Source organism: Muscardinus avellanarius, assembly GCF_963383645.1.
Source record: "Muscardinus avellanarius genome assembly, chromosome: X".
Classification (NCBI taxonomy): domain Eukaryota; kingdom Metazoa; phylum Chordata; class Mammalia; order Rodentia; family Gliridae; genus Muscardinus; species Muscardinus avellanarius.
In genome coordinates, this window is record NC_137792.1 from 102,976,161 (window position 1) to 103,002,610 (window position 26,450).

At 39.5% G+C, this 26,450-nt stretch overlaps 1 protein-coding gene across 6 annotated transcripts in view; it reads right to left on the bottom strand.

The window, feature by feature from the left end:
- The window catches only part of ARHGEF9 (Cdc42 guanine nucleotide exchange factor 9), a gene marked incomplete at both ends in the record, with an annotated part of 158,874 nt that overhangs the window by 79,595 nt on the left and 52,829 nt on the right, over window positions 1-26,450 (bottom strand). For 4 of the 6 annotated variants that reach the window (XM_080718334.1, XM_080718335.1, XM_080718333.1 and 1 more), the window contains one exon: window positions 16,369-16,548. The exons of 1 other annotated variant lie outside the window; for it this stretch is intronic. In XM_080718334.1, the coding sequence (XP_080574460.1) occupies window positions 16,369-16,548 (180 nt within the window). Of the gene's footprint in view, window positions 1-16,368; window positions 16,549-26,450 lie in introns of those variants that run through there. One more of the 6 variants, XM_080718337.1, reaches the window with a different exon arrangement.

Genomic DNA, 26,450 nt, shown 5'->3' on the forward strand with positions numbered 1-26,450 from the left:
TCATATATTTCTTATTTTCCTCAACTTCTACTGAATTGTATACTTTTTCTACCTTCCAACTGCTAACCTGTGTGCAAAATATTATGAAATCCAGGAGCTGGAGGAAGAAGTAATCGAGAATGACTGCTAATGGGTATTAAACTTTTCTGAGGAGTTCTTTAACTAGACAGAGGTGATGGTTGCATCACATTCTAAATGTGCTGAATTATATATTTTAAATGACTGAAGCCAGGCGTGGTGGCGCACGCTTGTAATCCCAGCATTCGAGAGGCTGAGACCAGACGATCGTGGTTCGCGGACAGCCTCAGTTACTTAGTGAGGCCCTCTGCAACTCAGTGAGACCCGGTTTCAAAATAAAGAATAAAAAATAGGGCAGGGGGAATAGCTTGGAGGTCAAATGCCCCTAGGTTTCATGCCCAGACCCGTAAATAAATAAATAAATAAATAAATAAATAAATAGCGGAAACTGTAAAACTTATGTTTATCTTACCTCAACCTCTGAGTTGAGGTAAAATATACCACAATGTTATACTACAATGTATAATAACAATGCAATTAAAATATTAAGTATGGTCTAGAAAGGTTCTTGGAGTTTATATGATCCAAACAAATCCATCTTCCAGAGAGAAAACAGACCTGACACAGTGAGAGAATTTCACTAAAGTCTTAGATCTATAGGGCATGGTAGCATGTGCATGTAACCCTAGCTACTTGGGGAAGCTAAGGGAGTAGAATATGCTCCCTCTAAGACCTGACAAACATGGTGGCATAAATCTATAATCCAGCTACTCAGGAAACGGAGATAGGAAGATTGCAAGTTTGAGGTTAGCCTCAACAACTTAGCAAGACCCTATCTCAAAATAAAAAATGGAAAATAAAAATAAAAATAAAAAAGTTCTGGGATATAGTTCAGTTGTATAGTGTTTGCCTAGCATATGTGAGGCCCTGGGTTCACTCCCCAATACTGTCCACAATACAAAAAGTGATAGAGCTTAGACAAGTTACCTTCCTTCTATATAAGTTGACATTTCTACTCTTAGATTCTTGGAGAATAATCTAAATATTTCTATACCTCCTCGGTAGTCATTTGGAGAGTATCTATTGGGTGAATGAGTTTATATCTTAGCCCTTTATTCTACAGATGTGGAAACCATCTTCACTGCATATTGCCTGCCTCTGGACTTCTAGTCACCATATTTGCTTACATATTAAACCACAATCAACAACTTCATGCTAATCTAATACCAAGTGCTTGCCATGACAACAAAACCACCTCTGTCTACTGCCTACTGATGCTATACTCTATCTCACATTTGCAGTTGGGATGGTCCTTACTCCCTCCGTTAGCTCAAGCTATCTCAGTCCACATGAAAATGTAACCTTCTAGGACCTGACCACAACTCAAGTTCATCTGACTTAATTGCAATTTAGAGTTATTGCTGGTTCTGGCCCAAATATAAGATCATTATTAAATGTGCCATTAAGAATGAATTAGGTTTACCTAATATGAAACTGAATGTAGGCATGAGTCTACTCCACAAATGGCCAGCCCTCTGGCTCAATCACCACTGACCAGCAATGTCAATAACCTCACTACCGTAATAAGCTTATTAAAACAAGTAAAGAGCTGGACTAATGGGCAGAATTTTCAGGTCTATCATTAGGACTCTTTTCCCCAATACATCTTAAAAAATGTTTTCCAACCATTTCTGGCCTCCTATGTATAGCACCATTACCCCACTATGTATTAGCTCATAAATGAAGGCTGACTGCTGAGGCAACCACCCTAGTAACATTATTATGTCTCTTGGTAGAGACCAGAGCAGCCAAGAAAGCACGTGGTCCAATTATATGTTTTGCTGACTCATTAATTGCCAACACCATTCCTATTAATTTTAAAAGCCTGGTAGTATCAGCATATCCAGGCTTCCAAGTAGCCCATGTCCTCATAGAAGTGGCTGAATGGGATGGAACAGAAGTCTTGCATGCCCAGATGGCCTCAGTCTAGGACATACATGTAGGAGTAGCAAGAAGTTGATGCAGATGGAATGATTCATCCCAATGATGAGTAAAGATGAAAGTCTAAAAGCCTGAGGGATAGGAGAGAACAGACTTTAGATCTTTGAAAGGCTGCAGACAGAGTAGAGTCAGTGTGTTCCTCTAGGACTAGAGAGGGGTAAGCAATGGGAAGTAAGGATACTCCTGCCATTAACATTAAAAGTTTGCTGTGATTATCATCCATATTATTACTGTGTGCCTCCCATTTGTCATACCCCATTATTAGTACTTTTTGAATAATTATGCTTACTTTTCACATCAGCTTAATGAAGTAGGTACTGCTATGTCATTAAATTACACAAATAAAATTACTGAATCACAAAAAGTACAAGAGATCTTACCCTTGGCCACTTTGTTGAAAAATGAGAAGCTTCGGATTCTAATCCAGAAAGATTATCTCCAGAGCCAGTAGTTTTGGCCATTTATACCCTTCCCATGAGTACAAACACCAGAAAGACAGACTGCAGTTTAACATAAGGACATAAGTCTCTCAGACCTGTCCTAAGCCACAATCAAGGGCCTGAAGAGGTTAGGAAGCCCCTTGTCAGCAGAGATATGACTAAATACTGGATGGCTACTTGAGAAGCAATAATATTTTTAGAGGAATTGAAATATCAGCAAGATGGCTAAGCTGGATGGCTTTTAAGATATTCCCCCAAATTCTGAAACTCTGGCTCTGATTCAACAATCATTGCTCACCAGACCATTATAAAAAGGATTTAAAAATTCAGAAAAAATGGATTTGATCCAATTTAACCATATTCAATCAAATGCAAATTTAGGCCAGAACTTACTTCCCTAAACAGGGTTCATGGGCAGTCCACAAAGAACATTTCTTGGAGCATTAATAGTAATAACATATGGCCGGGCGTGGTGGCGCATGCTTGTAATCCCAGCATTTGGGAGGCTGAGACCGGAGGATTGCAGTTCGCGGACAGCCTCAGCTACTTAGTGAGGCCCTCTGCAACTCAGTGAGACCTGGTTTCAAAATAAAGAATAAGAATAAAAAAAATAGGGCAGGGGGTATAGCTTGGAGGTCGAATGCCCCTGGGTTCCATCCCCAGACCCGCAAAAGAAAATAGTAATAACATATGATAACATACCAGTGCTGATAGCTTCTATTTGATGATCTACAGGGGCAAATAATAGATTCACTAGACATTATTTGTACAAGAGAGACTACAAAGAAGATATTTATACTGCTTCAAAGAAACTTGTTTCCAAGCATCTTTAAACAGAGCAAAAGCCTCTAATAGACAACCTGATATCACAAAATCAATACTGAATTACAAGACAGAAAGGTTGTGTTACAGATTGGTTCTGCTATGCTATTCTAACTACCTACATGACCTTAGACTGATTATCTCTCATCTTAGAACCTTAATTTCCTCATTTTATAACTGTATTGGGACTGAGGAGGGTTATAATTTCATGAGATCTGACATCCTAGATCCTCTGTCTTCAATGATTTTTTTTAACAAAGAACTCCAGATCTCAACTACCCCAAATGGGTTTTTTCTCAAATAGTTGTGTCTTCTTCTACTAGCAGAGAAGGGGAAAAGCAAAGTGAAACAGAATTAGCTTTTTATGAGTTTGCAAAGACCTTATTCACTGGGTGTGGTGGCCCACCCCTGTAATCCCAGTACTTGGAGGGCCGAGACAGGAGGATCACAGGTTAGAGGCCAGCCTCAGCAACCTAGCAAGACTCTCAGCAATTTTGCAAGACCCTGTTTCAAAGTAAAAAATAAAATAGAGTTGGGAATGTAGCTTACAGGCAGAATGCCTCTGTGTTCAACCTTCAGTACCAGGAAAAGTAAAGGCCTTAGTTCCACCTTTAAGAAAATTACCTGAACTTGCAATAGGGTTTGTTTTGCTATCTCTAGCTCCATCGCTACAGAAGGATTGGTAGGGAAGGGCCTGGGCAAAGTGCTATCTTTCATGTTTTATTATATAATATTCCATCCCTAGCCTTCCTCTAATTATCTTGATATTGCTCCAAACACATTTATGACAATCTAGTTAGTGTCTTATGTGTGGAAACAGAAATCAAACTGAGTGAATCAGCTTGTCAGCTTTTGTTGTTTCTGTTCAGAAAAAAACATTGTATTTGAGGAGAGGGGAAGAGATAGGTATGGAAGAAAGAGAAATGGAGCAAATACAGGCTAGAAATAAAGCCGTTAAGAAGGCAAAAAGGTCAAAGGAAAAAGGTTGCTTTGCCAAGGTGTCCCTATATTACAATTCCTTTGGATGACATGACCAAAGATTATATGGTTAGCCAGATTATTCAAGGATTTCAAGAAAGCATCCTATCTGGATTAAGTGCAGTTCAGAGGTCAGTCTTAGTTCTTTCAGGCTCTCAAAGATTTAACATAAACCCTATTATGGCCCAAACTCAACTCATGCCTGAGTTTGGTACTTATTTTGACCATCATCTCATATGATCAGATTTGCTGCTTTAGGAATCTAGGGAACAAGTTATTCCAATGACTGGGAGATAGTAAGACCAAGCATAGGAGGGGAATGAAACAGAGAAATGGGTAAATTCTAAAGCTAAACTTGGTAGACCTGAGATTCGATAGCCTAAAATTATTCTAATTGGGGCCAATAAAGGGAGAAAGTGGCCTAAAAAGAGCCATGAGGAGTTTTGCAGACTAGCAGCCTAAACAATGTGACCCTCAAAACCTGGCTTTTGTATTACTTGGCTAGAGTACTTTGTTGCCAGGCCTGGAGAGAGGATGCCATCAGTAAGTGGGAGGTAAGGATCTTAACCTTACAGAACTGGAAGTTGAAGACTAGGAAGAGCCATAAAAGAGTAGTCATGACAAGATTACCATAAGCTACTTCTCATAGTGCCAGGGGCACATCTTTATTGGTTGCTCCCCTGCGCACTGAACTGGCCATCTACCCTACCTGCAGCCAAACTAGTCCTCAAGAGCCCAGGAAGAACAAGCAAAATACCTCCTGGGGGCATAGTCTTCAAACTTGTTAATCTCCTTTTATACTTGCTAGCTTTTTTTGAGCTCTGCAGAGGTCACAAGGAATGGGAAATGCACAGAACTATGGGCCCAAGAAACTCATAGTTGTAGTACTATTCTATGCCATGGGTCTCTAGAGATAGTCCCTCTGTGCTCCGCTTTTCAACTGTAACCAGTGACAAAGCCTCTCTATTCAGTTCTACTATCCTTTTAACTCTATGTATTAGGGAGGACAAATCACAACCGTGTTTGGAAAGGCCATATCAAAATGTAGCATGCTATTTCAAATGTAAGAATCTGCTATGTGAAGAAAAGCAGGATGCACCAACTCCATTTTATAGGCAAGAAAAACAAAAGACTCAAAGATGTGAAGAAATATGCCAAAGACCATACCACTCACAAGTCTTAGGCATAAGATGTAAAGTCAATTCCATTTTACTCTCTGGCCAGTCCTCTTGAATTCAAAGTAATTTCTATGAGACATGGAATCTTAGGAGACAGTCCCTGTGGAGAGCCAGCTAGCCCCAAGCAAATGAAAGTGTGCCTTCTAGTCATCTCCACGTTGTTTTTATTCAATTTTTCTTCATTTACTTCTTTTCTCTGCTACCGTCTTGGTCCCTTTTCACCTCCAAACTATTCTCAAGCAAGGTTTTGATAGGAAATACATTTCAGTATGAATAGGCCACTGCTAATAAACACTCCTTGACTTACAATGGCATTACAGCTTGATTAAACCCACAAGTTGAAAATATCCTAGATCAAAAATACATTCAATATACCATAGCTTTGTACATGGTACACTGTGGAATACTGGATGTTTGCCTTCCTAATTGCATGGTTGAATGGGACCTGCAGATCACAGCCACTCCCCAGTATTCTAAGAGCATTATAGCCAACTGTATTGACACATCCAGTACTTTGAGTGGTTGAGACAGGAAGATCACAGGTTTAAAATCAGCCTTGGCGGCTGGGCATGTGGTGCATGCTTGTAACCCCAGCACTTGGGAGGCTGAGACAGGAGGATTGCACAAGTTAGAAGCCAGCCTCAGCTATTTAGTGAGGCTCTCAGCAAACAGTGAGACCCTGTTGCCAAATAAAATGCAAAATAGGTCTGGGAGTGTAGCCCAGAGGTAGAAAGCCCTTGGGTTCCATCTCTAGTAGCAAAAAAAAAAAAAAAAAAAAAAAAAAATCAGCCTTGGCAACTTACTGAGACTCTCAGCAACCTATTCAGACTCTGTTGCAACATAAATTTTAAGAAGGGCTAGGGATGTAGCTTAGAGGTAGAATGCCCCTGAGCAGAATCCCCAGTACTACTCCCTATCACACACATAGCACTGTACCACATTGCCAGCTTAGGAATATATAAAAAATTCAACATTTTCTATTGAATGTGTATTCGATTTGTACTATCAAAAGTAAAAAAAATCCTATATCCAACCATTTTAATTGGGGGTCATCTGTACTCTCTCCTCTTCTCTGAAAAGGTCTTATTCCAAAGCAAAGTTACAAATATAAAATTTAGGCTCATATTTCTAATAAAGAACATCCTGGCTTCAGACAGACAGAGAAAGGCATATACAAATAGGAAAGCCTGTGGCCTGGACATTTATACCTCTGCAAGTTACCCACTCAATGAATACAGGTTTGGCTGAGATCAAGAGCAAACTATCTCTCCGCTAGGAGAAATATAAAACCTTGAAAAAAATTCAATTATTTAAGAACTTAAAGAAAGAATTCCAAACTTGGATATAGTAACATAATCTTTTGGTTGGCTTTTTTTGGTGGTACTGGGGTTCCTCGAAGCCCTTCTATCTCTGGGCTACACTCCCAGACGTATTTTATACTTTTTATTTGGAAACAGGGTCTCTCAAGCCAGTGTGGCTGACTTTGAACCTGCGCAATCCTCCTGTCTCGGCCTCCCAAGTGCAGGGATTACAAGCGTGCGCCATCACGCCCAGCTTTGGGTGGCTTTTGAAGTGTTTTATATTAAACTAAGGAAAACAAAAATTTAGAACAATACATATATCTGCTATTGTTTTTATAGATCCATTAGAGTACAAAAGCTTTCATTGGTTTCTGACTTTTGGAATCAAACTGGGAGCCAGGCATGGTGGTGCACACTTGTAATCCTAGTACTTGGGAGGCTGAGACAATGGCCAGCCACAGCAACTTAGTGAGGCCTTCTGCAACTTAGTGAGACCTTGTTTTAAAATAAAGAATAAACCTAGAAAAATTAGTTATGAATTTTATATGGAGAAAGAAAAGACCCAGCATAGCCAAAGCAATTCTCAGTAATAAGAACCATGCAGGAGGCATCACAATCCCAGACTTCTGCCAGGCGTGGTGGCGCACGCTTGTAATCCCCGCACTTGGGAGGCGGGGACAGGAGGATCACGCTGGTTCAGAGCCAGCCTCGCTGGCTTAAGAGACCCTGTTTCCAAATAAAAAAATATATAAAATAGGTCTGGGAGTGTAACCCAGAGGTAGAAGGGCTTCCAGGAACCCCAGTACCACCAAAAAGAAAAAAACCCAAACCAATCCCAGACTTCAAATTATAGTATAGAGCAAGAGTAGTAAAAACAGCATGGTAGTGGCACAATAACAAATATACTGACCAGTAGAACAGAATAGAAGGTACAGAAACAAACCCACACACCTATAGTCAATTAATCTTTGACAAAGGGGCCAAACTCATATGCTGGAGAAAAGATAGCCTTTTCAACAAATGTTGCTGGGAGAACTGGCTATCCCTTTGTAGAAAGATGGAACTAAATCTTCACCTTTCACCATGCACAGGAATCAACTGGAGATGGATCAAATACTTAGAAATTAGACCAGAGACTGTGAAGTTATTAGAGGGGGGCATAGGCTCAACACTCCAACAAACAGGCACAGGCAGTAACTTTCTCAATAAGACCTCCAAAACTCAGGAAATTAAATCAAGAATTAACAAGTTGGATGGCATCAAAATAATAAGTTTCTTCTTAGCAGAGGAAACCGTCAAGAACCTAACAAGAAAGCCTACAGAATGGGAGATCTTTACCAGCCACCACTCTGTTAGAGAGCTAATATCCAGAATATACAAAGAGCTCAAAAGACTACACTAGCAAAACAAACAACCCAATCAAGAAATGGGCAAATGAACTGAATAGACACTTCACAAAAGAAGAGATACAAATGGCCAATAGATACATGAAAAGATGTTCTACATCATTAGCCATCAGGGAGATGCAAATTAAAACTATGCTGAGATTCCATCTAACCCCAATCAGAGTGGCAAGCATAAAGAAATCAAATAACAACAAATGCTGGTGAGGATGTGGTTTGGAAACAGGAACTCTTTTACACTGTTGATGGGAGTGCAAACTAGTTCAGCCACTATGGAGATTAGTGTGGAGATTCCTTACAAAACTGGGAATGGATCCACCATATGATCCAGCTCTACCATTCCTGGGTATTTTACCAAAGAGGCTGAAATCAGAGAACTACAGTAACATATGCATACCTACATTCATAGCAACACAATTCATAATAGCCAAAATATGGAACCAATCTAAGTCTCTATCAACAGATGAATGGATTGCAAAACTCTGGGAAATACACACAATGGAATTCTATTCAGCTATAAAGAAGAATAAAATCATGCCATTCACAAGAATATGGAAGGATTTGGAGAACATTATGTTAAGTGAGATCAGCCAAGCACAGAAAGAGAAGGGAGATATGTTTTCTCTAATATGATCAAACTAGGGAGTATTAGAAATACCAGAGGGACCCTAGATAATGGAGTGGAAATCTTAGCAAAGCTAGAATGGTAGGAGAGGAAGAAGGCTGAGGTTAATTAATGGAGGAGCTATATTCGGATATGTGTAAAAGTATGAATATAGCATAGTTAACCTGGACGCTCATTGTTGGGAAGAGGGGAGGGGAACTGGGAGTGGGGAGAGGGTACCAAGCACAGTCTAAATGTATACCACTTTCGATATGTTCCACATATAAATAAAATTTTAAAAATAAAATAAAGAATAAAGAATAGGGTTGGGGATATAGCTTGGAGGTAGAATGTCCCTGGGTTCCATCCCCAGTACCGCAAAAAAAAAAAAAAAAATCAAACGAGATAAATCACCAAAAACTTTTACTGTAATTACAGAAGAAAATAAATGTTATAATTTTCACCTCATCAAAATAAAAGCACAGCTGCTAAAGGTTGGGAAAAGAATAATCAGAGAGGAGCTGGAAGGTTAAGAGGGCTAAGGGTGGGAGGACTAACATCCTATCTTACAAAATTGGAACTGTGTGGTTGAAAGATCAAGAAATGGGGTCTAAATATGACATTTAAAGTGGCAATAGTGACTAGAGGTGGGACTGAATAGTGACAGATTTTATTATGCCTAGAACAGAGAAATGAATTGTGGGAGAAAATTTAGTTTTAAATTTTATTTTGAACTGAAAGTCAACCAGTCATGCTCCAAATTTCTAGCATCAAAAAGTTAAAACACATTTATAGATTAGCAGATCACCATGAGAAGACAGAAACACAGAAAGTATCAAACTGGTTGGCCTGGGTAGAGAATTTGGCAAGAATTTGGCAAGGAGAATTTTATTTTTGATAAGAACCTATCCTATTTTTACTTTTGAGTGACTTAAAATATAACCCAACTATTAATGTTATTAAAAGTAAAAATAAAAAGTACAAGTACCTGAAACATAGTAAACTTATTAATTTATAGTGTGGCTATTCAAAGCACAGGAAGGTACAGTCATTAAGATGGGTCACCCAAAAGAAAATAAGTGCTAATAATGACATTTTAAATTCTAGTGCAGAAGAGACATCTCTGTAATTAATCCATGGAGAAATGCCCTCCCTTTGACCAATAGTTGCAAGCTCTGTCCTGGGAAGATAATTTAGCCAAAAAAACATGTTCCACTTGAAATTCACAGTGTTTAAAACTGTGAAATATTACCTGAAATACTTACAAGGAAAATATAATGTCCAACAAAAAAGAAAAGTTATGTGTGTATGTTGTATGAATAAATAGAATATATATGACAAGTTGTTAATTATTGTTCAACATTTTTAAAATATGGAGATTTTCACATAAAAATATAATTCCTGGCTTTTCTTGAAAATGGAAAGATCTAGCCCCAGTAGGCTTCTCTTTTCCTCTACCCCACCCCACCAATGAAAACCATCTAACTCATGTTTGCTCTTTTTAAATAGGGCATGACAGCCGGGCGTGGTAGCGCACACTTGTAATCCCTGCGCTTGGGAGGCGGAGACAGGAGGATCCCGCAGGTTCGAAGCCAGCCATGCTGGCGTAAGAGACCCTGTTTCAAAAATATAAAATATGTCTGGGAGTGTATCCCGAAGGTAGAAGGGCTTCCAGGAACCCCAGTACCACAAAAAAATTGGGCATGACTCAGTCTACTTCACTCATATAAATTATATATCTGGCCCTTATAAGCATTTAAGTTGACTACCCCTGGCCAATATGAGTCTTTCCAGCTCTAAATTACAGTTTAATAATAGTGAGAAGCTTTTCTCAAAAGTCTTTTTTGCTGCAAGGGAGGAACTATATAAATAAAAGCTAAGTAACACTCTAAACAGTGGTCTTCCCTATAGACAGGAAACTTTTGGTTGATACAAAGGCAAAGAATGAAAGCAATAGCCTGCTGAGCAAGGCATCATGGCACAAGCTTGTATTCCAAGTACTTGGGAGGCTGAGACATAAGGATCACAGGTTTGCAGCCAGCCTCGGCTACTTAGCCCTCAACTTAGTGAGACCCTGTTTCAAAATAAAGAATAAAAATAGGGCTAGGGAGAGTATACCTCAAAAGTCAAATGTCCCAAAGTTTAAGTCCCAGAGAGATAGAGAAAGAGAAGCCTGCTTAGGACATTCTTTCATTCCCTTACCTCCAGGCAAGCCAGAAACTATATATATATATATATATATATATATATATATATATATATATATATATATATATATATTCTCCAACACCTGGTAGCATCTGAGCAGGCTACATTCTCACCAAACCCATGCCTTGTCACAAAGGCCTCAAGTTCCATAAATAACAATTTGCATGTAGTTTTTTTTATATCCCATACACACCTACACTTAAGTAGGCAGCAAGCTCCCAGGCCATGGTCCAAAGTCAGAACAAAGGCTCCTTTTGTGTTCAGGGGCAAAGGAAAGAGCGTGAATAACTTGTAACTGGGGTCTTTCAGGCAAGAAGAATCCTACTTACTACCGGGGTGTGATTTGCTACTTCTTAGAGACACAATTCCACAATTCCAGCAGACTGCTCTCAGCCCACCATTTGGAATAGGAAAACCAACACAAGAAAGCTGCTAAAGATATCAACAGCTAGATATTGGGGCTGATATTCAGCAAGCTGCAATTCACTTAATTTTGCCCAATTACTAGACCTGTGTATCCACACCTGAATTGCTTAATGCCACATCCCCAGTAGAAGGAAGAGAAGCTGAGGACATATACACATACAAACACACATACAAGGATGAAATTCAAAACAACAAAGGAGACATATTTTACTGAGTAGAAGACATATGTACCTGGAAATTTCTTGTATAAAGTCAAAATGGCATCAGAATCAGAATTCACACATACATATATGTATGTATATACATATATAATATCACAAGTTAAAAATCATTTATACATGCCCCCATCTTACAAGGAAAGCAACAATTCTGAAGTTATACAGGATGCTGCTCAAGTTGTACATTTAATGGCAGAACTGTGGTAAGAATCTGGGTTTCTCAGATTCTAGGTCAGGTTTTAACATGATTATTAACAGGCAGGGCGAGCTTGGACAGAGCCACCCTAAACACCTCTGATTATCCATTCTAGGGCTTGAATGTTTACACACAAATGAGTTTTCCAGGGATGGAACGGAAATTGTCCACTACTTCAGTCACCAATTTGGCCCAATGATCTAAAATTCAGTTTGTATAGAGATTGCAAGGAAGTATTTTCCTCATCACTATACTTTTCTATTATATGCCAAATACCCTATGGGTGATGTTCCTAAAATGCTACTGAATCTCAACTTAGAGTGAGCTTGGATAAATTAGGCAACTGTCCTAAAGTGTGAAGGAATACCATCCTAGGAAATTCAGCTACTAACATTATAAACACTAATTCAGTGTGAACAATTTAGAGTGAATCATTCCTGTGTTCCACCTAGACATGACAGAGCTTCAAAAGATTCTAGAAGCCAGGTGTTATGTTGTATGCCTGTAACCCTAGTACTTGGGAGGATGAGACAGAAGGATTTCAGGTTCAAAGCTAGCATCAACTACTTAATGAGGCCCTTAGCAACTTATTGAGACTCTGTTTCAAAAAAAGAAAAAAAATAAGGATAGGGGTGTAGTTCAGAGGTAAAATGCTTCTGGGTTCAATCCCTAATATTAGAAAAAAAAAGATTTTAAGCCAGGCATGGTGGCTCACGCTTGTAATCTCAGTAACTGGAAGGCTGATACAGGAGAATCACAGGTTCAAGGCCAGCCTCAGCTACTTAGTGAGACCCTCTGCAACTTAGTGAGACCCTATTTCAAAATAAAAAATAAAAAAAATCAGGCTGGGAGTGTAGCTCAGAGGTAGAATGCCCCTGGGTTCAATCCCCAGTACCACAAAAAATAAATAAATAAAACTCCTGAATGATTTGAAGGAGAAAATAGTGGCCCATGAGCCTATACCAGATGAGTGGTAAAGTCAGGATTGACACTCAGGTCTGCCATTTTCTAAACTAGGTAGCTCTTTCACAGTACCATTCTACCTCAGTCAAAAGCAATGTGGAATAATGAAGAGAGTAATTCTATTTTTAGAGATCTACTGGAAAAGATCCTTCATTAACTTCATCATGAATTCCCTTGGGTATTATCCAATCTTACCATAAATGTAAAACTAACCATAAATACCAATTTGTGAGAATTGAAAGGTCTACCCTGGCATCATTATTCATATCATTCAAGCAACAGCCCAATATCATTTTTTTTTATTGGTGACACTATAACAGCTGGCCACTAAGGTTCCATGGTACTCTCCATTAGTGATACGAAGACAATTTGACTCTGCTTAAAACAAACAAAAAAGTTCACAATGATCAAATAGATGTTCTTAACTGAATACAATCTGAGGCAATATGGAATATTATCCTAGGTTCTCCAGAAATAAACAACGGTATAGTAGAAAGAATATTGGCATTCTGAGTTATGATTTAGGCTCTATCATTAATAATCCAGGTCTATGATCATGGTATTAATGCTAGACTTAGATTTGTGTTATTGATAGAGAAGCAACATATGGCTACTGAGTGCTTGAAATATTGCTATTATTGAGATGTGTTGTAAGTTCAAAATACATACCAGATTTTTAAAACTTAGTAAATATATCATTAATAATTTCTAATATACTTTTATTGATGCACTTTAATTATACATTATAATGAAGTTGTGCTTGAAGCATACATGTACACAATACTTAGTGTGTATCCTTTGTGTGATACCACTCCACCTCTCCTTCCCCATACAGGTTATTGAGATTGGCACTGATAATCCATATATATACATAGAAATATCTGAACTGTTTCCTTCATCAAGACTCTTTCCCCATCCTGCTAAACCCCTTCCTATCACTCCACTGGAGTCTTTCCGAGAAAAATTTTATTGTGATAACATATGATAAATGACATTTTAAATACGTTGGTTTAAATAAAACATACATGAGAATTTCACTTGTAACTTTTAACTTTTTAAAATGTGATTACCAGAAATTTTAAATTATATTTGTGATTTGCATTTGTGGTTCTTATTATATATTATGCTGTCTGATAAAAATGTAACAATCACTGTTTAACCTTGGTTGCAGAGTAAAATCAATTAGGTGCTTTTAAAAAATTAATTTCTGAGCCACATCTTTAAAGATTCTTATTGAACTAGCCTGGATTCTGGGTTTTAGTGGTTTGTTTCTTTGTTTTATTTAAAATAAGCTACCAAAGTGATTAATTTTGTGACAGAGCCAGAGTTGAGGATTTCTGGGCTAGATTCTATACCAAGTGAGTGCTGTGGATGTATGCCTGAAGTGATAATCCTCTTGGCCTTGGACTTAGGATCATTAACGCTTATTCACTGATATTCTGAAGCCCAATTCTGCCATTTGCCTTTCAGAACCATTCTGGCTTGCTCATTCACTCCCCCTCATCACTTGATTTACTGTTTATTATAAAAATTGACATTTCCCTAAAAAATTCATTTTTTTCAATACTGGTGATAGAACCCAGGGACATTCTACCTTCTTACTACACCCCCAAACCTATTTTTTATTCTTTATTTTTTGCAACAGGGTCTCACTGAGTTGCAAAGGTCCTCACTAAGTAGTAGCTGAGACTTTCCATGAACCATGATCTTTCTGTTTCAGCCTCCCAAATGCTGGGATTACAAGCGTGCGCCACCACGCCTGGTTTGGTTTGATCCTTTTTAAAGAGAGAGGCCTGTCAGCACAAGAGACACAAGCTGTACATATGCAGGGACTCACACTAGTTCTAAAAGCTTGTGGTTATTGATATGCTTTGACTACTCCTGGGACTGATTCTTCAAGGTGGGACACAGATGGCACTTTGAGATGCTGATGGAAGATACAGCATAAACAGACAAGAAAGGATTGGCTATTTCACTAGGAAACTCTCAGGACAGATGGGTATGAGAGGTCATTTTGTATACTTCTCTGATTCTGGGCAATGCCTTCACCTAAATCATCCCAATCAAGTAATAGTGCTTTCTGTGCTTATAGGCTCTGAGGAAGGGGGCCCCTTTTAATCTCTAGGGCCAGCCTTGAAACATCAAACTTCTTAGAGCTAATAAGGTGGTAATGAGGAGGAGGAGGAAGAGGATGATAAAACAAGTTACCACTTGCCAAATTAATATGTGTTGAGTGTTATGCTAGGTATCTTACTTTCATATGTGATCTCATTGAATTATTTTATAAAGTCTGCTATCCCTATTTTTTCAGATAAGAAAAACAAAGCTCAGGGAAATTAAGACTCTTGTTAGAAACCATAGAGTTAGGAGGTAGTGAGGCTGCATCTCAGGTTTTGACTCTTAATGTCCTGCTCCTTCCTTCATATCATACTGCTATAATGTCAACTTTGAGGTCTTTCAATTTCCAAGAGTCCAAGCTTCTCTAACCTTTTGTTTGGGGTACAGAAGACTTGGCCTTATCTTTAGGAAAAATTAACAAAAAGTGATAGGCTATAATACACATGGTCATAGTCTACTCTCATGTGGCCTTGCTATTTGCATTGCCATGAAGCAACTTCAAGTTTTATTTCATTCACTGTGACATTCCATGGCACTAAAGAATTGCCAACACCATTTTATGGGTAGGGAAAATCAGAGCTTATGATTGTCAAAGAACAAATTTTAGCCCACGATCTCAAGGAAGGCCAAGAGCTGGGAAACCTTGCCAATGCTCTACCCTACAATACTTTACTAATTGGTTACCCAGAGGAAGCAGAAACTGCTGGGAGCCTCTGCCCAAGAGCACCTCTGTTAATGGCTAGGTTCATTATGGTACAATGCCTAAAGAGGCTAAAGCCTTATAAGCCCTTTCAGGGTGTTTGTTTCCCATTCCCTACACATCTGAGATCCTAGCCATTTGACTTACATAAAAAAATAAGACCTGTAATCAGTAAGCTCTAGCTCCGGGGAGCAAGGAATATATACTCTTATATAACAGCTGGAGACAATCCTGTGATAATACACAGGGGTGTTCATACTTCCATAGATAAGAGGAACAAAGCAATGGAAGCATAGAAAAAAAGGAGAGGAGGGGAATGGATGGGTAGCGAAAGAGGAGAGAAGATAGCAGAAAAGAAGAAAAGAAAATGGGAAAGATCTTTAAGAAGAAAGGACATAAAAGAGACATGGAGAAGAAAATAAGCAAAAAGAAGATAAGAAAGGCAAAAGTTCATAGGTATAAATCGTTAAAAGGGTCTTCAAAACCATCCAGGCCAACCCCAGAAGGGAAAACTAGGGCCCAGACAAGGGAAGTGATTTGTACAAAAAGGAGAAGTAGGGGAATTACTAAAATAAACGAGACAAAGGAAACACCTAAAAATTAGAAAGGTAAAGATTAAAGGAAGCCCAGTCCTGGGTAGGAGACAATAATAATAAAAAAAGAAAATAGAAAAGGAAAAAATATGAGAAAAATCACCAGGGGAGGATTGAACAGGAAAACGAGGGGCTGGTTAAGGAGAAGCGAAGGGTAGACAGCCAAGGAGAGAGGAGAGGAGAGTGAAGGCTGACACTCACCCTCACAAAGCTGGCAGGAAACCATCCCTCCTCATCGTCGATCTGGCCCCACCACCAATCCTTGTTGGAAGCATCCAAGACTTTGATGACGTCGCCAGCCTTAAATGCCAACTCCCGGTTGGCCATGGTGACGTGATCCCATACTGCCTCAGCACTAACGATGGAATCTCCAGTGATCAGCTTAGGAGACAAAATGAGAATGTGTTCAGTCCACACAGCTGGCTACCTTGCTTGCCCCTTCCCCTCCCCCTAGATCTATTACTTATGGGACAATTTATATACTCTAGTGGTAAGAGGTGGTGGTGAGAGGAATAGTGCTAGAGTGCAACCTCTGTTGGACCACAAGACAAACAATGTTGTCTACTTTTCATTAGTTAGTGCACGGGATGAGCTAGAGTGTGAATATGGACTATATGCATGCCATTATTTTATCCCTACACATGAACTCCTCCCCAAAAAGAGAAAGCTCCAGTCTATCTCTCTTTGATATTTCAAGGCAGCCGTGAGTCTGGCAGGGGTAGAGAGACTGATATCAGTGGCTAAAACAAGCATATTTGCTTTCGATTCTTTGTGTTCCTCCCCCTTGAAACTGACCAACTTATATATGGTGGTACATTTTTTAACCCCATTTTTAACCTCCCCCTAGGGTAACAGACCATGACATTCTTCACACACAATGGACCCCAGTCCTACAACTCCCTGCCTTCACCCACACATGATGCCATCCAGAGAGGTCGTGGGTATGAAAGAATATAGCTTTCTGTGATGCCCTGTGCCCAAGAAACTCAACCTTGGCACAGATTCATTTGGTGATTTTTACAACAACCCAGTGGGGCTTTGAGTCAACTTCTGCATTAGATAGAGGACAAAGCTGGGCAACAAAGAAATTAAGGGAATAAGCTGAGGATCACCTAATGAGGCAGGGGCTGTGCATTGACCCCTAACCTGGGTCATTAAACTTAATGGACAGAAGGACTGGGCTCCACACAACAGCAAGCAAACATTTATCCTACTGCCACATGAGCATGCACACACACACACACACACACACACACACACACACACATTCATGACACTACGTACAGTGACAAGGATGGGGATTGGATGATTGTCTGCCTTTCTCTGGCTACTATATTGACCACTATTATTATGTTGTTGTTTTCCTCCTAATTATTACAGTTTGAATGGGCCATTAGTCCTCCTAGCATTTGGGGAAACATGTTATAGAATATAGAACAAGTGGCCTATCAAGTAAAGAAACTCAAGTATTCTCTTCCCAGCACTGAATTGCTGAACATGTCTTTTAGATGTCAGCTTTCTATCAACTTGCTTTGCAGAAGGATTGATTCCCCAAGCAATCATCACTCTGTAAGACTGAAGACAAAACAGTTGATAGACAACAAAGACTGTTATGGAATGTGCATCACCTCCCACAGGTCAGCCATACAACATACTAGGGAGAGAATAACCTTATGGTCATGAAATAGATGCACAACTAATCATGCACAAATGAACTCATACATACACGCACAATCTGACCTTTTGACTTAAGTGTACTATTTTCAGGCCATGACTAAGGCATACTTCATTGCCTTCCAAAGAGAGTAAGTCATAGGGAAAACTCCTCAGAATGAATGCAAGAGATTTCTAGGAAGAACTTTTACAACATATTTCAAGTACCTTGTACTATACTAATTACAAAGTGTTTCCACACCCACTATATGATTTAAGCTGTCCTGAATGAGCCTGATCTATTTCCTGTATCTTAAAATATGAGAAAACTGAGGCTCAGAGAAGTGACATGGTCCTTTAGCTAAAAACATAAGGAATAAATTATGGAGCCAGGTCTCAGGTGCTCTTATACTTCTCAGACCATGCTCCTTATGTCTATTCATTAGCTATACTTAACTTATAGAACCTCATCCAGAATACCATTTGACAGATGGTACCTAGTCTTAAAACATCCTGTAGGAGATGTGGAGAGTCACCAAAAAATCCCTTACTTCTGAGTAATCCATTTTTATGTTGAACTTGCTTACTTCCAATTGTACTTAAAGTCAATTTCTCACTGTTCTGGCCTCGATCGAGAAAGAATTGCTGGCCAATGGCTTCAATGAAATATTTATACAGATGTTTCTTCTCACATATCAAAGATGGGTTCTAACTGGGTGTTGCTAGAGCTCAATAAGCATATATAGCCAAACCTAGAGGAGCATTTTGGATCATGGTTTAAAGCTATGTCATAGGGGTTTGATCATGGGTCACAAGAGAATCTTGGCATTGATTACTAAACCCCTGCTCAGGACACTATGATGCTGTTTAAGGTACACTAGGCCCAGGTATGGCTGATTCCATTGCCTATGCTTTTTGCTTTGCAGTCTTATTTTTAGGGATTTCATGATTGGCTTCTACCCGCAACAGATGGATGAATCATTCTTGTTTCCACTTAGTCCAGCTGATGTGCCTAGGCCCTCAGTTCACAAAGCTTAGCTATACCCAGAATGAGGCCAATCTGGAACACAGTGGTCAGAAACCAACTAACCACAGCTCTACACAGTGGTGTGTGCCTGTAATCCCAGTACTTGGGCTTGTTACCCCTCAGCAACTTCCTGAGACTGTGTTTCAAAATAAGAAATAAAAAAGGCCAGGGGTGTAACACTGAGGTAGAGTGCACTGGTGTTCAATCTCCAATAGCAGCAGAAAATGAAAGAAAAACCCTCAAACTCTGATAGATCTTATATAAAAGGAGTTATTTGCCTATAACCACCAGACAGGCAGTGTCCTGGACCAGTTTTTTATTTTTTCAACAGAGGAAAGATAGAAAAAGAACATTTTGATTCAAGGCCTTGATCTACAACTTGCTAGAGGTATAATGATAATAATGGCGTTAGCTAATATAGAATACTTACTATGTGTTAGGCACTAAATACTCTATAGACATGAACTCATTTAAGCCACAAGGAAGTTCTTTGAGAAAATACAATTTATTACAGGCTGGACATACCTAATGCTCAAATAAGAAATCTAAAATGCCACAAAATCAAAACAAACTTAAACTTTGGATTTGGGGATTTTCAAATTAGAGATGCTCAACCAGATCATCGATGTAAATAGTACAAAATCTGAAGCATTCTGAATCTGAAATAGTTCTAGTCTCGGGCATTTTGGATAAGGGATACCATACCCATATTATTTATATCTTACAGAAGAGGAAACTGAAGCTCAGGGAGATTAATTTGCCCAAGTTCACAGAGTTCATTACTACTGAAGCAACAATCTAAATGCGGGCATAACCTAACTTCAAAGACTCTGCTTTTAAGTGATAAATTATGCAGTCTCTGGGTCTCAGTTTTTTCACTTATATGGATAATTCTATATTACCAATGCCTCATGAACTGTAAAACACTAAACCAAAAGCTAGCAGGTGTTTCTGCATAGATGTGAGGAGATTGGCAGAAGGACTTGGCAGCTGTATGGGGCTCCTACAGATGTCCATCACAAACTCTAGCAGCATTATGTATGCTCTTCTGTAATCCTCTCAGTTGTTTTAGAAAAGTAAACTACATTTAGGCTAGAAATTCGTTCCATGTTTTTCTTTTACGTATAGAAATAAATTTTAACTTGATAAAAGCTTTCCATGCATATGCACTTTGTTTATTCATTTTCCATCCAACATCATTCAGTGGACTCCTACTATGTACAGGGCTCTAGATTAAAGAGCCTCTGAGCATCAATAATGAATGTGCTGCAAGCATTCTGTAAAGATGGTTAAGGTCAGGTAAACCTAGTCTCAGTTCTGAGCTTTGCTACTTTAAAAAGTAGCAGTAATAATAGGAGATGGGGAATAGGAGAGTAAAAAGGTACAAAGCAAAATGGACCTGTCAGGATGTAAGGAAAATACTAGGGAGTACAATTTCACAAAAACCAAAGACGAGTTTCAAACTATACAACATTGGATGTCCATTTCTTCATCTGCAAAATGAGATAATGTTTGCCTCATTGGCAGGGTTATAGAGAGGGTAAAGTGAGATGCTGAATGTACACTGCCTAATATAGTATCTGGCATATGCTGGCCTAGGACACGACTTGCCTATTGGGCTCTAAAAAAGTTTATGTTGAAGCTGGGCATGGTGGTGCATCCTTGTAATCCCAGAATTCGGGAGGCAGAGACCAGAGGATTGTGGTTCCTAGACAGCCTCAGCTAGCGATACCCTTTGCAATTCAGTGAGACCCTGTTTCAAAAAAAAAAAAAGACTAAAAAATAGGTCTGGGGGTGTAGCTCAGAGGTAGAATGCCCCTAGGTTACATCCCCAGTACTGCAAGAAAAAAAGTTTATGTTGAGCACTGAAGATTAAACTTAAATAATAGAATTATAGGCCGGGTGTGGTGGCGCATGCTTATAATCCCAGCATTCGGGAGGCTGAGACAGGAGGATCGCGGTTCGCAGAAAGCCTCAGCTACTTAGTAAGGCCCTCTGCAGCCTAGTGAGACCCTGTTTCAAAATAAAGAATAAAAAATAGGGCAGGGGGCATAGCTCAGAGGTCAAATGCCTCTGGGTTCCATCCCCAGACCCTCAAAAAATAGAATTATAGATACTGAAAGAAATGAAAGGGTATTTGGAATGAAACAGTTTCAGAGGTGATGATGATGGGGAATTTGATGGTGAACTAGTAGAGGAATATAGAGAGTGTAGTTTTGGGAAAGGAAAGGGGAAGTAGAGGGAGGAATAATAAAGGTGGGCTGGAGTCATGTGTAAAGGGCCTTGAATTTAGTGGAAAACAAAGAGGAGGCCAAAGCTGATTTTGAGGAAGAATCAATCCTAAGTGTGGTCATTAAAATATAAGGGTTATTTTAGGAGAAATTGGCGACTTTGAAGAGATGTTAAATATAAAGGGTCGGCAGGAACATGTAAATAGGATTGAAGCTTAAAAGAGGTCAGTGGAGATAGATATAAAGGTTTAGGGGTCAATAGCCTGGAATAATTTATAGAAACCAAGAAAGTTTTCCCTAGAAGAAATTACTAAGAAAAAAGCCCAGAAACCTTGATAAACAGTGACAATAGGTGAGGAATAGAAGAAGAGCCCAAGAAACAAACCTAAAGGAAGCTTTCAATATATCTTAGGATACCAAGGATTGCTAACTCACAAAAGCCAAGGACAAGAGTTTCAACCACTGAGGCTGTTTAGCATTATCAAATAGTACAGAGCTATAAAAATAAATCCAGAGCTGGGTGTGGTGGCGTACGCTTATAATCCCAGCATCAGGGAGGCTGAGACCGAAGGATCACGGTTTGCGGACAGCCTCAGCTACTTATTGAGGCCCTCTGCAACTTAGTGAGACCCTGTTTCAAAATAAAGAATAAAATATAGGGCTGGGAGTATAACTCAGAGGTAGAATGCCCCTGGATTCTATCTCCAGACCCACAAGATAAATAAAATAAATCCAAGTAAAGGTAATTTGGGAGTAGCTTTAACAGGGGTCAAATTCTCTGTTTCCAATCTGGTTTATGTCCCTCTCTACATCCATGGCCCTAATTCCCAACCATTCCTACTCTTCCTCCTGCAAGCCCAACAAAAAGCCAGGAGAGGGTACTAGCAAGGTACAAAAACAGCTCTGGGCCATGGGACAACACTTTTGTGACTTTTTTTGTGTGTGCAGGTCTAGGGATGGAACCTAGGGGCATTCGACTTCTGAGCTACACCCACTGGCCTATTTTTTATTCTTTATTTTGAAACCAGGTCTCACTGAGTTGCAGAGGGCCTCACTAGGTAGCTGAGGCTGTCCGCGAACCGCGATCCTCCTGTCTCAGCCTCCTGAATGCTGGGATTACAAGCGTATGCCACCACGCTCAGCTTTGTGACTTCTAACAAACCAATTTCTAATCCCCAGGGTGTTTTGGATGCTACACCACAGATATGTTGACTTTTTGTCAGACTTAGCAATGAGTAGGGGACATAGTGCTTTCCACCCACACACAAAAGATACCTTGGGTATGAATATTATCATGCTTAAAGATGGCATAGGATTCTGTTCCTTTATATATACATTTCCCCCAAATAATCCTAATTTCAAATATCCTGTCCCATTATACTAGAAATAGCTATATCTGTTATCAGACCTCTTTGCCCTGATTTTTAACTGGGAAATATAATTATTATACCCTGAAGGCATTAGGAATTTGAAATCTGAAGTTAGCTTGTGGTCAAATTAGAGGTGTCTGAAGTTAGCTTGGAGTGGCCAGTTGGGGGAAGGGAAGGAAAAAAGAAGAAAGGAAACGAGGAAGGAAGAAATGGAAAGAAGAAAGGAAACATATTTGTTGAAAGCATCTGACAGGCACTGAATAAGGAGTTTCCTTATATGATCTCACTCTCTACAAATCTCCAAGGCAAGCATTAACATTTCCATTTCTATTGAAGAGAACCTCTAAGGTTAAACAAGTTACCTGCAGTCACCTAGTTAGTAAGTGCTAGCGCAGATTTCAGCTTCCAGTGGGACTTACTCTATAGCTTTGCTTTTGCTAGTCCTCCACAGTGCCTTTCAAGGAGGCAGAGACATAGATCATCCTACCCTATAAATGCCCTACAGAACGGTTCTCAAACCCCTGGAGGTCTTATGAAGACAGACTTCTGGGCCCCAGAATCTTGATTTGGTAGGTTTGAAGTGGGGCTTACGATCTTGCATTTCAAACAGGTCCCCAGCTAATGCCAATGCTGCTCGTGTGACCTGAGGAGCACACATGGGGAACCAATTGCCTTAGAGGACTTTCCTAGTTTAACCTAACCCTTCATCAATAAATGCTGTCCTCAAATTTCTCAAGGAATCCCATGACACCATACAGGTTGGTCCCCTGGCTTCCAGCACTTCCTGCCTTTCTACAAGGTGTTCCTTGATGGATTGTGTATGTCTGAGAAAGGATATTTGGGGGGATGGGCCAACATGGGAAAATTAGGATAAAATGTCTCAGACAATATTCCAGAGTTAATACCACTTGTCTTCTTTATGTTCTTGCACTCTAACTGAATAATACCCCCTCAAATAGATATTTAATGAGCCTCAGTAGCTGTTAAAATATTAAAGTTTGAACAGCAAGAATGGGGGAGCTTTTGTGGTATTACGGATTTAACCCAGGGGAATTCTATATCTGAGCTACACCCCCAGCCCTATGTTTTATTTTTTAATTTTGAAACAGTGTCTCACCTAAGTTGTGGAGAGCCTCAGTAAGTAGCCGAGGCTGGCCAAGAGGGATTACAAGTTTGCCCCACCACACCTGGCTCAAGGGGAGAGATTTTTAAAAATGATCTACTATGTGTTGCACAGAATAGCAGATGTGCTGATTGCCATGAAGGTAGCTGAACTGGCCCTTCCTTCTGAGAAGCATCATATCAGGACTAGCAGTCACATGAGGGGGGTGGTTACCTCTCTATGAGGTTTTCTCAGTTTGGTGCCTGACCCTTGCCCCACAGAAGGCTCCTTTCCTCAACAACTAACTGTAAACAAGAGCAAAATTCCTTTCCCTTGTTCTTTTTAGCAGATGCAAAACAAGTTAAAATTTTGTGTTCTTTCCTAAAGTAGCTAGGTATTATTTTAATACAGTATGGCAAGTGGACTCTGGCAATCTTGCCAAAAGTACTGAAAGATAACCATCCTCAATTTCTAGAAAGGAGTGATACAGTCTGGTCCAGTAACAGCTAGGAGGCAACAGAGTTCAGATTGGCTACTGGAAGAAGCTCTGCCAGTAAGTCACTGAATGACTTTGGACAGGTCTCTTTCCCTTCCCCACTCTATTTCTTAGCAGTCAAGTGACAGGCTGAAACCAGATACATAACCTCTCAGTGGCCTTCTAGTTCTGGCATTCTATTGAGGCTAACACCCTGTAAAAGACAAGGATTTCATTATTGTAGCTTATTTTGCTTCATCATCCTTTGAGCTTGATAGGATGATTTTATTGTTCTCTGCTAAGGAAAATGAGAACTTGTACCTGGCTAGAACCTTCTTGAAGATAATCCACTCAGGCACTGTCGTCAACACATTAAATCATGGGTTAGTTCCTGTGTTATCCCAGACTGGCTGGAAAATCAAGATTTTGGTTTTCTACTTTAGTCTGTGACTGCCCCTTCAAAAATCAATGGGAGATCCAGGCACAATAGAATATTTCTGTAATCCCAGTTACTGAGGAGGCTGAGGTAATAAGATTGCAACATGAAGGCCAGTCTGAGCAATTTGTAAAAGTAAAAGTAAAGAGACTGGTAATATAGCCCAGTGGTTGAATGCTTATCTAGCATGCACTAGCATGCATGAGGCCCTGGATTCAAACCCCAACACCAAACACACACACACACACACACACACACACACACACACACAGTGTCAATAAAAAAGTTTGCTTTTAGTTCTCTGTACTTGATTCCTAAGATAAGTCATCTTTAGCACGATATTAGCTCTCACTTGCAGTCCCATATCTCCAACTACCTGCTACCACTTCCAATAAAACATATGCAAAATTCATCATATAAATTCATAATATTCTTTTTCTAATTTTTTCTCATTTTAGAAAACTCTCTGGGGCCTATTTCTTTCTTCTTCATGTTTGTCTTTCAGATGACAGTTTCTCCTCACTCTCACTGTTCCTTCTTATGTCTGGCCCTCGTCACCTCAGGTTGCCTCCCAACTCAACTTCCCTGCCCCCACACATTTCTCTCTTTCTTAAGATACTCCTTAATGACGCATTTCTCAGAAAAAATTTTTTTTTGCTGGTGTCACTCTCTATGCTTCAATATATCTCTGTCATCAGTCTCTCAAAGCTCTTATTAAATTAGAACCATCTCTAAATCCAAACATTGCCTCTAACGAGGCAAAGACCTACCACCATTTTGTGTGTTTTGGTAGTAGGGATCAAATTCAGGGCCTTGCACATGCTAGGCACATGCTCTCGAGTGAGCTATACCACCAGCCTGGACCTTCTGTTTTTGCTAAACTGAGTCTCTCATAAGATACAATCAACTTCTGTGCCTCTGATTCAGCCATACCCTTAACCAATGATGAAATATAGGAACACTGAGGTCAGGCTGCCTCTTCTTGGCTATGTGAACTTGGTCTACCTGCTCTTTAACCCCTCCCCTGAAGACTTGAACCCATATCCTCTCTCCTTCTTCCTCTTTCAGTAATATAGTTTTAGGATAAGAAGAAAGTAACTATTTGGAGAAAAAGTTGTCAATCAGAGTGTTAATCACCAAATAACAATAGTGTACATGTGTGCTTGATATAAAACATTTGCTTAATCCAAAATGAGCAGCATTGCTTTCTGACTGCTATCAAAAGTTCTATGACCTGAACCCTAAACCCAGGCAAGCTCTGAGGCAAATCACAGCAACAGAATTAGCATCTCCATCAGGGTGTAGAATATTCTATATTTCCAAAGAAGCTGTTTCCATAATAGGTACCTAGGTGGCCTACAGGTCAATCCATTGCTACTGGTATTTATAGACAGGTAGCTTTTGGGCAGGCTGGTTTTTGTTACAGATCTGCACAGGTGCCTGATGGCCATTAGAGAAAGGGGCAGAGATGACATTTAAGAAAAAAAATCACTATAATATACAAAAATCATAAGTTTTTTTTCTTTTCCTCAGGACTTAATATTTTATACCTGGTTGTTTCTAGCTTCAACTTGGGTGTTGCTATTATCCGTAACTAATTTCATTAACTAACAAAATCAATTCAAATGACAGCTCTAGATGTGCTGAAAGGAAGTATGCAAATATCTATCTTCATGACACAATCGTCATTTCCCTAATTTGGGTGTGCAATTTGTGTGTCATTAGGTATCAATTTCCTTCAATGTCCCATCATACCATCCATTTTTCACTTTAATAAAATGAAAGATCTATGATCTATTGGAGGCTTCAGCCATGCCTGGAAGAAGACCCTGCTGGACTAAACAGTCTAAAAAGGCAAGCCTAGATGAGGGTTAGGATCAAAACGAGAAAGATCAATTTATTCAAAGGCCAATATGTACACTGGTCAAAAGTCAACTTGCACCTGCTAGGACCTAAAAGTTTCAGAAACTCAAACAAGCTCCTTAAGGT